This window comes from Theropithecus gelada, chromosome 19 (assembly GCF_003255815.1).
Source record: "Theropithecus gelada isolate Dixy chromosome 19, Tgel_1.0, whole genome shotgun sequence".
NCBI classification, from domain to species: Eukaryota; Metazoa; Chordata; class Mammalia; order Primates; family Cercopithecidae; genus Theropithecus; species Theropithecus gelada.
In genome coordinates this window covers 28313214-28325826 of record NC_037687.1, presented here as the reverse complement: position 1 = coordinate 28325826, position 12613 = coordinate 28313214, and the positions used below count along the sequence as shown (strand labels likewise).

Genomic DNA, 12613 nt, shown 5'->3' with positions numbered 1-12613 from the left:
CAGGGGCAGAGCCAGTATGTGACACCAGTCAAGCATGTCAGTTGGACTCCACACCCATGATCTCAACACTTCCTGTACGTCCTCTAATTGTGGCAATGAAGAACTAGGGCTTAGGCCGGGCGTGGTGGTTCACGCTTGTAATCCTCACACTTTGGGAGGCTGAGGTGGGTGGACCACTTGCGGTCTGGAGTTTGAGACCAGCCTGGCCAACATGGTGAAACCTCGTCTCTACCAAAAATACAAACATTAGCTGGTCCTGGTGGCAGGCACCTGTAATCCCAACTACTCAGGAGGCTGAGGTAGGAGTATCGCTTGAACTCGGGAGGTGGAGTATCAGGCCTCTGAGCCCAAGCTAAGCCATCACAGCCCCTGTGACCTGCACGTATACATCCAGATGGCCTGAAGTAACTGTCGATCCACAAAAGAAGTGAAAATAGCCTTAACTGATGACATTCCACTGTTGTAATTTGTTTCTGCCCCACCCTAACTGATCAATGTACTTTGTAATCTCCCCAACCCTTAAGAAGGTTCTTTGTAATCTCTCCCACCCTTGAGTATATACTTTGTGAGATCCACCCGCTGCCCGCAAAACATTGCTCCTAACTCCACCGCCTATCCCAAAACATATAAGAACTAATGATAATCCCACCACCTTTTGCTGACTCCTTTTTCGGACTCAGCCCGCCTGCACCCAGGTGAAATAAACAGCCTTGTTGCTCCCACAAAGCCTGCTGATGGACTCTTCACACGGACGCGGGTGACACAGAGGTTGCAGTGAGCCGAGATCCCGCCACTGCACTCCAGCCTGGGCGACAGAGCGAGACTCCGTCTCAAAAAAACAAAAAAAACAACAAAGGTGACCCCCGAACCTTGACACCTCGACAGGGCTGAGAGGGGAGAAGCTGGGCGAGGGCCTCTAAATGTGGGGAGATTTTAGGGAAGGGAGGCAAAGATGACCTCCTGGACCTAAAAGAGGAGGGAGGACATGAGGGTAGGAGAGGCATTGACAGGCGCCCACCTTGCCCTTGGCAGGGTCCCCAAGTAGATGGGATGGAATAAATGGGAAAGAGCAGGGACCCCAGGATCTCCAGGGATGGAAGGGGGTTCGGGGAGGAGGAGGATTTAAGGAAATTTGTGAGCCCGTAGGGAATGAGGAGACCCCGAAGGTCGAATCTTGGAACTTCGAAGGTCTAAAGCCAGGAGGGATGAGGAGTGGAGAGTGAAAGGAAGGGTCTGGTTCTAAGCGGTGGATGGGGCAATGGAGCTCCCCAGTGGACCAAGGAGATGCCGAGAGGGATTCTCCCCTCAACAACCCAGTTCCCTCTCTCCCTCCAAGCTCCGCTCCGCATTTCCAGGCCTGGGCCAGGTCTCCCGGACGCGCCAGAACCTCCCCGAACAAGCGCAGACAAAAGCCTCAGCAAAAAAGCCTGAGGAAGGCTCATATAAGCCCTTGCCATCCAGAGGGAGAAGGCGAGGCGGGCGGAGTACGCTGGGTGGGGATTCAAAAGCGACGCGAGCTCTCTGGCCAATCAGAGCCGAGAATAGTGAGTCGCGTCGCTCAACAAGAAGTGGGTGGGACCCTAACCCACGCCGCTGGGTTCCCCTACAAATCGGAAGTCTCGCTTCCCCTTACGCAGAAGTTGATTGGTCAGTTTTCAGAACTAGCCTGTCAATTTTGGAAGCTGAGTGAACGGCATTTCCTTAGCGACACAAGGTCCCGCCTCCAGTCTCCTAGCGCCATGGGGGCACAAGGGGCGGAACAGAAAAACCTTAAAGGGTGAGGTACGTGGTAAACGAAGAGGTCAGACCCTGGTTTCCAAATGGCGTCAGATCCCGATCTTAGTAACAGGAGGAGCAATAAAAGAACAAGCTAGAACAATCCCATGACGCTAGACGTGAGCAGTAAGAGCCATTTGCCTCTGGGATTTAAAGTAACCGAATGGATAGACCCAGACTTGAAATCTGAAGATCCGGGTTCTCATCAGTCTCCAGGAAAGAAAAGCAAGGCAGATCTCTTGGCAAAAATCCTATTCCGGCCAGTCACTGGACGACTAACATCGTCCAGCATACGGCGATCCTGGTGCCTGGGACTTCTCCTTAAAATGCAATGTTGCGGGCCAGGCACAGTGGCCTACCCCTGTAATCCCAGCACTCAAGGCAGGAGGATCACGTGAGGCCAGGAGTTTGAGACCAGCCTGGCCAATATGGGGAAACCCCATCTCTACTGAAAATACAAAAATTAGCTGGACATGGTGGCGCATGCCTGTAATCGCAGTTACTCAGGAAGCTGAGGCAGGAGAATCGCTTGAATCCGGGAGGCGGAGGTTGCAGTGAGCAGAGATCGCACCACTGCACTCCAGCCTGGGCGACAGAACAAGACTGTCTCAAATAAATAAATAAATATTTTAAAATACCCTGTAATCCTAGCACTTTGGAAGGCCCAGGTGGGAAGATTGCTTGAGACTAGCAGTTTAAGACCAACCTGGCCAACACAGAGAGACCGCTTCTCTATTAAAATAATTTTTTAAAATGTGGATTAAATGAGTTCATACTATTCATTAAAATAGACCTCCAGTCTGGCCAGTATAGTGAAGCCCCATCTTTACTAAAAATACAAAAATTAGTGGGGCGTGGTGGCGGGCACCTGTAATCCCAGCTACTCAGGGGGCTGAGGCAGGAGAATCGCTTGAACCCGGGAGGTGGAGGTTGCAGTGTGTTGAGACAGCGCCACTGCACTCCAGCCTAGGTGACAGAGGGAGACCCTGTCTCAAAAAAAAAAAAAAAACCTTCATTTTACAAAATAACGTAGTACTCCCCCAACTCTCAAGGTTGTGAAAAACAAGGAAAGATTTAGAGAGGGCCACAGATTAGAGGAGACTAAGGAGAGAGAGTGACTAAATCCAACATGGTAGTCCAGATTGGATCCAGGACCAGAAACAAAGGACATTAGTGTAAAAACTGGTAAAATCCAAATAAAGCCTGCAGTTTACCTAATAGTCCTGCCAGTTTCTTAGTTGTGACTAATGTACCATGTACATTACATGACAATGTAAGATAGCAACATTAGAGGAACTTGAGTCAGGAGTAGATGAGAACTCTATTATCTTTGTAACTTTATCTTTGTAACTTTTCTGTAAGTATAAAAGTATTCCAGGCGAGCATGGTAGCTCATGACTGTAATCCCCTTGGCACTTTGGGAGGTCAAAGCAGGAGGATCTCTTGAACCCAGGAGTTTGAGACCAGCCTGGACAACATTGTGAGATCCTGTCTCTATAAAATAAGGCACCCTGTGTGGTGGTGTGTGCCTGTGGTCCCAGCTACTCGGGAGGCTGAGGTAGGAGGATGGTTTGGGCCCAGGAGGTTGAGGCTGGAGTGAGCCATGATCACACCACTGCCCTCCAGCCTGGGTGACAGAGGGGGAACCTGTCTCAAAAAAAACACACAAAAAAGTATTGCAAAATAAAGCATGTATTTAAAAATATAAAGACCTATGCCACTCCTCTTAGCTGATTATTTTCCAGTCCCTGAATCATTATGTTTGTTTTACTTTCAGAAGCTGTTCCCTCCCCAGGAATATTCAACTTCCAGTCTTCCAGTACCTTCCTATAACAGCCTTTCCTAACCATCTTATCTACTTGATTTTTTTTTTTCTTTTTTGAGATGAAGTTTCACTCTGTAGCCCAGACTAGAGTGCAATGGTGCAAGCTCAGCTCACTGCAACCTCCACCTCCCGGGCTCAAGTAATTCTCCTGCCTCAGCCTCCCAAGTAGCTGGGACTACAGGCATGCCCTACCATGCCCGGCTAATTTTTGTATTTTTATTTTATTTTATTTTATTTATTTATTTTATTTATTTTTGAGACAGGGTCTCACTCTGTTGCCCAGGCTGGAGTGCAGTGGCATGATCTCAGCTCACTACAACGTCTGCCTCCCAGGTTCAAGCCATTCTCCTGCTTCAGCCTCCCGAATAGCTGGGATTACAGGTGCCTGCCACCACGCCCAGCTAATTTTTGTATTTTAAGTACAGATGGGGCTTCACCATCTTGGCCAGGCTGGTCTCAAACTCCTGACCTCAAGTGATTCGTCCACCTCGGCCTCCCAAAATGCTGGGATTAGAGGCGTGAGCCACCAGGCCAGGCCCCTAACCACGTTATCTACTGTATCTCCCTACCTCAGTGCTTCTGTTTCCCCTTGCCCTGATTTGACATCTTCAGGTACTTATTCTTACAGAATATATGCTATGTATGTCTCATCTGTCTCCCTTACAAGCATGCAAGTTTCCTGAGAGTAGGGGCCATGTCTATTCTGTCCCCAGTGTGCAGTCTGGAGCCCAAAGCATAGCAGGCATTGAATATTTCTTAAATGAATGCATGTAAGAATGACGACTGCTTCTCAGCAAAACACTGTCACAACTACCAGCAATAACAGTAAGTAAATATCATTTGTTCAGCCTAATTGTGGTCCAGATTCTGTGTTTACTAATACACGGGTAATATCACAAAGAACCTGGACGGCAGTATTAGCCCCATTTCTCAGATGGAGAAACTAGGGCATAGAGACTAGAAGGACCTAGAGTTACAAAGCAAGTTAGAGCCACGGCCCCTAGTAGAACCCAGCGCTTAGAATGGCTAAGACCCCCAAACCATCTACCACGCCCTCTGCCCTGGGGAGTGTCCACATGTCCAGATTTCCCTACCTAAAATGTCCCTTGAGTCCTAAATAATCTGTCTTGAGGATATGGCAGAAATAAACAGAGAATGAGAAACAGAGAGACAGAGAGAGAGAGAGAAGGGGGCAGGGGTCCCGGGACTACTGGATCTGAGAGAGGAAAGGGTCTGGGGACCCAGAGTTCGGGGTCTGAAGAAGGAGGGGCTGGAGCATGGACTCCCGGGTCTGAGAGAGGAGGGGCTGGGGCCCTAGACTTCCGGGTCTGAGGGAGGAGGGGGCTGGGGATCTGGACTCCTGGGTCTGAGGGAGGAGGGGGCTGGGGATCTGGACTTTTGGGTCTTAGGGAGGAGCTGGGGATCTGGACTCCTGGGTCTTAGGGAGGAGCTGGGGATCTGGACTCTTGGGTCTGAGGGAGGAGGGGCTGGGGATCTGCACTCCTGGGTCTTAGGGAAGAGCTGGGGATCTGGACTCCTGGGTCTTAGGGAAGAGCTGGGGGCCCGGACTCCCGGGTCTGAGGGAGGAGGGGCTGAGGGGGTGCTGGAGGACTGAAGTAAGCTGTCTCGAGGAACTACATCCAGGTCCCCTCCTGTGCTCTTTCTTTCAGGGGTCCGGATCACTCCGCGAGCCACGCCCCATTTCTGACCTGGCCAAGCCCCGCCTCTCTCCGCCTGGGTCCCTCCCCAACCTTCCCGGGCCCTCGAAGGATCTCGGAGGCGAAGTTGCTAGAAGATACCTAAGAGGGCCCCAGGGGAGATGGAACAACCAAAGGACGGGGCTGGGCCCGAAGGGTGAGACAAACAAAGACCTCCTGAGAGGGGGACAGAAACCCAGAGAGAGGAGGGGACAGTGAAAACGAGAGAGAAAGGATGCGCTGAACAGACCTGCGTAGAGAATCAGGAAAAACAAAAAAGGCTCAGGTATCATCACATAGAATCTTAGAAGAGCTTAGTGAGAGTTGAGCGAGATATTTAGAAACAGGCGGAGACCAGGTGCAGTGGCTTATGCCTGTAATCCCAGCATTTTGGGAGGCCGAGGCGGGTGGATCACCTGAGGTCGGGAGTTCGAGACCAGCCTGAACAACATGGAGAACTCTGTCTCTCCTAAAAATACAAAATTAGCCGGGCGTGGTGGCGCATGCCTGTAATCCCAGGTATTCGGGAGGCTGAGGCAGGAGAATCGCTTGAACCCGAGAGGCGGAGGTTGCAGTGAGCCAAGATCAGCCATTGCACTCCAGTCTGGGCAACAAGAGCGAAACTCCATCTTAAAAAGAAAAGAAAAGAAAAAGCTAGAAACAGATACTCATCGAACAGAAATTTCCAAGAATAAACCAAGAAATGTGAAGACTCCAGAGGTCCCCAGAAGGCTGGAGAAATCATGGCTGTCCACTGTTTTAGCACTTACCAGACCCAGCCCTGTTATTCGTGCCTTTGATACCATCCAAAGCCATCTTTGACTATAAACAAGTTAAGGTTTGGAATAGGAAAATGGTTTGTCCAAAGATACACCACCAAAAGCGAGGCGGCCAGGAATTGGAACTGAGTTCTGTCTGATGCTGCAGTTCATGGCAGAGCTGTCTGTTTCTCTAGAGAGACCCGGGTTAGAAACAAAAAGAGAGAGAGAAGCGGGGGAGGAAGTCACAGGTGGGCACTGAGGATGGAGAGATGGCTGCCTTCGGCAGAGGTGCAGAGACAGCCTGGCAGCGAGAAACAAGGAAGTATGGAGACGCTGAGCCCCACTGACCTGTCTTTTTGTTCTAGGAACAACCTGTCCCTGCCGTCATCTGGGACTGAGCCATGGCCCCCTGCGCCTCTCCCAACCCCACCACCCTGGCTCCTGAGCTCCACAGACCCCGCCCACCTGGGGCTCCCAGAGAGCGTGGCCTCTGTCACTGTGCCCATACGCCTGGACACCCTCTCGTGCCTCCTGCACAGCGCCCTGCTGGGGGCCTACACCTTCCAACAGTCCTTGCCCTCTTGCTCCTGCTGCCCCCAGGCAGGCCACACTCAGCCTGGCGCAGTCAGGAGGCCTCCCAGGGGACGCGGGGGCTGGGAAGTCAGGCACAGGCCAGGCTGGGGCCGGGGCCCATATCGACGAGGAGGCCTCGGGAGAGCTGAGCAGCCAGAGAGGGGTCGGGCGGGGGGCCCTGGGGCTGGCCCCAGGACCCCACCAATGACGCTGCCATCAGCACCAACACTGCCTGCCCAGGATGGGAAGAAGGAAGCTGGAGGTCCAGAGCCACCCCTGGAAGCACCACCGGCTGCTGAGGACTGGGAGACAGAGTACTAGGACCCTGGAGGGTCCAGCACCTGAGATTGCAGTCGCCCAGGAGGGTTTTCCTGGGGCCCGGAGTGACCTCGGCCCTGTCAGAAGAACCCCAAGAAACATCTTCCATCCTCCCCTCTCCCCAAAACCATAGTCCCAGGAGTAGCTCCTGTGAGCCACTTGGTGAACCTGACCTAAGTCACCTGAATCCCAAGCCAGAAGAAAACCCTAAACCTCATGCCCAGGCCTGTCTCCTTGATGGCCTCAACCCCATTCCCAATGCCATCCTCAACCACAACCACCATCCTTACCTCATTCTCAATCCCCAAGGTTCCCCGAGCCCCATCCCCTACCCTCTCCCTAACCCCAAAGCCACTCCTACCAGCCTCTCTCTTCCCCACTGTCAATCCCTATTCCCAAACCCATTCACTCCCATCCCTGTCACCAGTCCCAATTCCACTTCTGCGCCTCAACCCAAACCCACCCTCGTTACCAACCCCTTTCTCCTCATTCCCTATGTACCTCAGCCCATCTTTAATGTCCTCTGAATCTACAGCTCCAAAGAGCCCCATCCTCAACCTCAGCCACAGCTCTGTGTCCATCCCCACGAAGAATAAACAGTAAATGTGTGACTCTCCCTGTATCTTGCGTGTGTGTGCTTACACAGCTCGGACAAAGCCAGGGTTGTTGTGAGCAAGGCTGGCGACAAGGTAGTGGGTCCAGGGGAGGGTCACAGAGGTCAGTGAGCAGGGGCTGGGGGTGGGGAGTCCCCTGGATGCCTGCTTCAGCAAATTCCATTTGAGGCCTCTGCCACCGCTGCATTTCTGATTGCTGGAAGCTGCTGGATCGTGGGACCATTGTGTAGGGAGGCTTAAGGGATTTGGGGAACCTATGGGGGCCAAGAGGCCAGTGACCAGGCTCAGCTCAGTCTGCACAGAGGGGCCGTGGCAGAAGGAGGGCTCGGGCAGGCTCTGCCACTCAGGTAGGCACCAAGCATGGGACCTGTAGCCCCCTTTTCCCCAAGTCCCAGGAGTCTAGGGTCCCAGCTCCTCCTCCTCCCAGGACCTGGTGTCCACCCCCTGGCCCCTAGCCCCTTCCTTGCCCAGCACCCAGGAATCCAGGCCCCTGGGCCTCTCCTCACCTAGGACTCAGGAATCTAGGCCTCCAAGCTATTCTTTGCTCACAACCTGGAAGTCCAGGTCCCCGGCCTTCTCTTCCCCAGGACGCCAGGCTCCAAGAACCCAGCCCCTCCTCCCTGTCGTCTTTCCAGGATCCCTACCATCCTCCTCCCTCAGACCCGGGAGTCCAGGCCCCCAGTCCCTTCCTTCCCCAGGACCCAGGCGTCTAGGTCCCCATCTCCTTCTCCCAAGCACCTGGCATCCCACTCCTGAGCCCTCTCTTCCCCCAGTTCCCTTCCTCCATCAAGTCCCAGGAATCCAGCTCCCAACCCCATCTCTCCCCTTCCCCGCAGATCACCATGTACAGCTTCATGGGTGGTGGCCTGTTCTGTGCCTGGGTGGGGACCATCCTGCTGGTGGTGGCCACGGCAACAGACCATTGGATGCAGTACCGGCTGTCAGGGTCCTTCGCCCACCAGGGCCTGTGGCGGTACTGCCTGGGCAACAAGTGCTACCTGCAGACAGACAGCATCGGTGAGCCCCCCGGCCAGGGTCCAGGCCGCGCCTGGGGAAAGAGCAGGGCGGACCTCGGGGCCCAAGGACACCTGTATTCCAGATGGAGAACTCTGCGGCTCAAAGAGGGAAAGGGAGCAACCCAAGGTCACTCACATGGAGGGGGCAGAACTGGTACTGCAGGGTTGCTTTCTAGCTGCAGTGACACGGGGTGCTGGTTTGCAGGTTAAGTTGGGAGAGGCGGCATTTCCTGACGCCTCAAAGGTGTCATGCACAGCAACTGGGGCTAGTGTCACGAAACAGCATTTTCTAAATATCTACTATGGACCAAGAACTATGTTAGGTACCAGGGGATACAGAAGAAATATGGGCCCTGAATTTGCTAAATACTGCATAATGTAGCATAAAGTATTTTTGCCTACTTATAATATACCAGGCCATAGATAGAGAGATACATAGAGATATATAGTATAGTGCATGCTGCATAACATCTATAATATATTAAGTTAGTATATACTACATTATGTATAATATATGCAATTTATATTATTACATATAACATGTATAATATATGTAACTACATATATACATTAATAAATTAATATACAATATAGTGTATTATACATGCACCTCTATTATATAATAAATTACTAATACATAATATATTGTATATAATATGCTACATATTATATAATAAATAATGCACATATATTGTATATATGATGTAGAATCCATTATATTACACATTCAATATCTAATAAATAGTATATATTATGCTACATGTAATATAATAAATTAATAGTGTATATATTATACAATATATTATAATAAATATATAAAGTAGAGAATATTATATTGCACACTTATTATATAATATATTAATAAATTTGGCCAGGTGTGGTGGCTCACAACTGTAATCCCAGTACTTTGGGAGGCCAAGGTGGGTGAATCACCTGAGGTCAGGAGTTCGAGATTAGCCTGGCAAAAGAGGTGAAACGCGGTCTCTACTAAAAATACAAAAATTAGCCAGGCATGGTGGTGCGCGCCTGTAATCCCAGCTACTCAGGAGGCTGAGGCAGGAGAATCGCTTGAACCCAAGAGGTGGAGATTGCAGTGGGCCCAGAAGGTGCCACTACACTCCAGCCTGGACGACAGACAAAGGCTCTGTCAGAAAAATAAATAAACAAATAAAAATTAATTAATACTATATAATATATATATTACTACTAGTAATAGTATTAATAATACCTGACATTAATTGAATGCTTACTATGCCCTATGTGCTATTCTAAGCACTTTACATGTAAGAGCAGTTCAATTGTATGTAAGAGTGAGACATGAGATGTGACCTCAAAATTCAAACATCCTCTTGAGTAGTTGAGAGGAAGAGCTAAGCCCCACTGAGTGCCGGACATGACAGGCACGGGAGACTTCGCCCACCCATTTCTCCCTGAGCCAGCCCTGAGGGAGAGGCAGGACGATGCCTGTTTGCTGGAGAGGTAGACTGAGGCAGGGAGAAGTGGAAAGACTTGCCTTGGGCCACCAGCTTCAGAGTCCCATCTGCCTGACTCCACACATCCTTCTCACTTCTGGCTGTCTCATCTGTGACACTTCTACATTTCTCCTGCTTCAGGCTGGGAATTCCCCGAGGGACAGCCCTGAGCCGCCTCTCTGTCTTATCTCTGCCAGGGATGCAGGAGTCAGGGAGGCTTGGCGAAGGTCTTCGGGTTTTTGTTTGTCTGTTTTTGTTTTGTTTTGTTTTGTTTGAGACAGACTCTCGCTCTGGCAATGGCGCTATCTCGGCTCACTGCAACCTCTGCCTCCTGGGTTCAAGCAATTCTCCTTGCCTCAGCCTCCCAAGTAGCTGGGATTATAGGCCCCCACAACCATGCCTGGCTAATTTTTGTATTTTTGGTAAGAGACAGGGTTTCACCATGTTGGCCAGGCTGGTCTTGAACTCCTCCTGACCTCAGGTGATCCACTCGCCTTGGTCTTCCAAAGTGCTGGGATTACAGCTGTGAGCCACCACACTCAGCCTCATTATTTCATTTGATTTGATTTTTGTAGAGAGAGCATCTGGCTGTATTGCCCAGGCTTGTTTCAAACTCCCGGCTTCAGATGGACAGGGTGGCTCAGCCTGTAATCCCAGCACTTCGGGAGCTGAGGTAGGAGGATCACTTGAGCTCAGGAGTTTGAGACCAACCTGTGCAACGTAGGGAGACCCCATCTCAACAACAACAACAAAAATTAGCTGGGCATGGTGGTGTGCTCCCCAGGCCCCAGCTGCTCAGAAGGCTGAAGTGGGAAGATCACTTGAGCCCAGAAGTTTGAGGCTGTAGTGAGCTAAGATGGAGCCACTGCACTCCAGCCTGGGTGACAGAGCAAGACCCTGTCTCAAAAAATAAGAAGAAGATACAAGAAATACTTAAAAAGAAACCCTCCTGGCTTCAAGCAATCCTCCTGCTTCAGCCTCCCAAAGTGCTAGGATTCCAGGTCTGAGACCCTGTGACCGGCCTGAATTAGTGTGCTAGGGGTGCCATAACAAAGTCCCACACACCAGGTGGCTTGAACAAGAGCAATGTGTTGTCTCACACTACTGGAGGCCTAGATGAAGATGTGGGCAAAATCACTTCTTTCTGAGGGGTGTGAGGGAGAATCTGTTCCATCTCCCTCCCTCCCTGGCTTCTGGTGATTTTCTGGGAATCTTTGGTGTTCTTTGGTCTGGAGATGCATTACTCCAATGTTTGCCTTCCTCACACACGGCATTTTTCCTGAAAGCGTGTCTGTGTCCAGATTCCTCTTTTTATAAGGACGGCAGTCTTTGTTTTATGTTTTGTTTTGTTTTTTAGATGGAGTCTTGTTCTGCCGCCCAGGCTGGAGGGCAGTGGCATGATCTTGGCTCACTGCAACCTCCACCTCCCAGGTTCAAGTGACTCTCCTGCCTCAGCCTCCCGAGTAGCTGGGATTACAGGCGCCCACCATCACGCCTGGCTAATTTTTGTATTTTTAGTAGAGACAGGGTTTCACCGTGTTGACCAGGCTGGTTTCAAACTCCTGACCTTAGGTGATCGACCTGTCTTGGCATCCCAAAGTGCTGGGATTACACTGGGCAGGAGCCACCCAGGCCCAGCCCAGTCTTTGGATTAGAGTCCCACCCTACTCTAGTGTGATCTCTTCATAACTAATTATATTTGCAAAGACTCTATTGCCAAATAAGGTACCATTCTAAGGCACTAGTCACAATTTCAACATAAAAATTTGGAGCTGGGGACAGAAAGATATAACTCAACCCATACAAATATCCATGGAGAACCTGTCAGGAATTTGTCTCACTGAGGCTTCTACAAGACAAAAGACCGGGTTTTACAAAGATCCTAGACTTTTTACTTTTCAATGGCAAGATGCAAGGTTTGAGGTATACCATTTCCCTGGGTGCTCCAGCAGACAGAATAGCCAAGCAGTTAGGAGCGCGGGCCTTGGAGCTCGGATTCCGACCCCAGCCCGGTTTCTAATTATGAGACCTCGGCAAGTCACTTTACCTCTCTGGGTCTCCATTTCTTCACTTGAAAAATAAGAATAAAAATGGTACTTATAGAATAGGACTCTGGAGGAACAAATGACATCACACCTGGGTAGTGAGCCTGGCATATAGTTAGCTATTGCCAAAGGAGGAAGAGATTATTATTATCTTTCCCACAGCATCTCCTGAGGGGCCAGCGCTGGGCAAAGCACAAGAGAAGAATGGCCCCAGTGCTCAACACTCATTCATTTCACGCATTTATCGAGCACCTATTATGCACCAGGTGCTAGGTGCTGGGGACCCTGTGGTGAATGAGACAGCAAGGCCCTTGTCCTTGCAGAGCTAAGGATTTACTGAGGAGAGACAGACATTATAAATCAGTTAAAAACAAGTAAAAAGGACATTTTCAGATATAAGCAAGTAGTATAAAAGAAATGAAAGAGGCCGGGCGCGGTGGCTCAAGCCTGTAATCCCAGCACTTTGGGAGGCCAAGGTGGGTGGATCACCTGAGGTCAGGAGTTCGAGACCAGCCT

The 12613-nt window shown here is 50.6% G+C and overlaps 2 protein-coding genes across 3 annotated transcripts in view; both read left to right on the top strand.

The window, feature by feature from the left end:
* The first annotated feature begins 5358 nt into the window (after nt 1-5358).
* Nucleotides 5359-7543, top strand: C19H19orf84 (chromosome 19 C19orf84 homolog). Its single transcript, XM_025368914.1, has 2 exons — nt 5359-5455; nt 6425-7543. Exons 1-2 carry the CDS (start codon nt 5421-5423, stop codon nt 6951-6953), a joined length of 564 nt encoding a protein of 187 aa, XP_025224699.1. The 5' UTR covers nt 5359-5420; the 3' UTR covers nt 6954-7543.
* A 332-nt stretch (nt 7544-7875) lies between these two features.
* LIM2 (lens intrinsic membrane protein 2) overlaps nt 7876-12613 on the top strand; it is an 8236-nt gene continuing 3498 nt past the window's right edge. The window contains exons 1-2 of one of the 2 annotated variants that reach the window (XM_025367714.1): nt 7876-7911; nt 8401-8581. In XM_025367714.1, the coding sequence (XP_025223499.1) occupies nt 8407-8581 (175 nt within the window). In that variant the 5' untranslated portion in view covers nt 7876-7911; nt 8401-8406. Of the gene's footprint in view, nt 7912-8400; nt 8708-12613 lie in introns of both variants that reach the window. The other variant, XM_025367712.1, reaches the window with a different exon arrangement.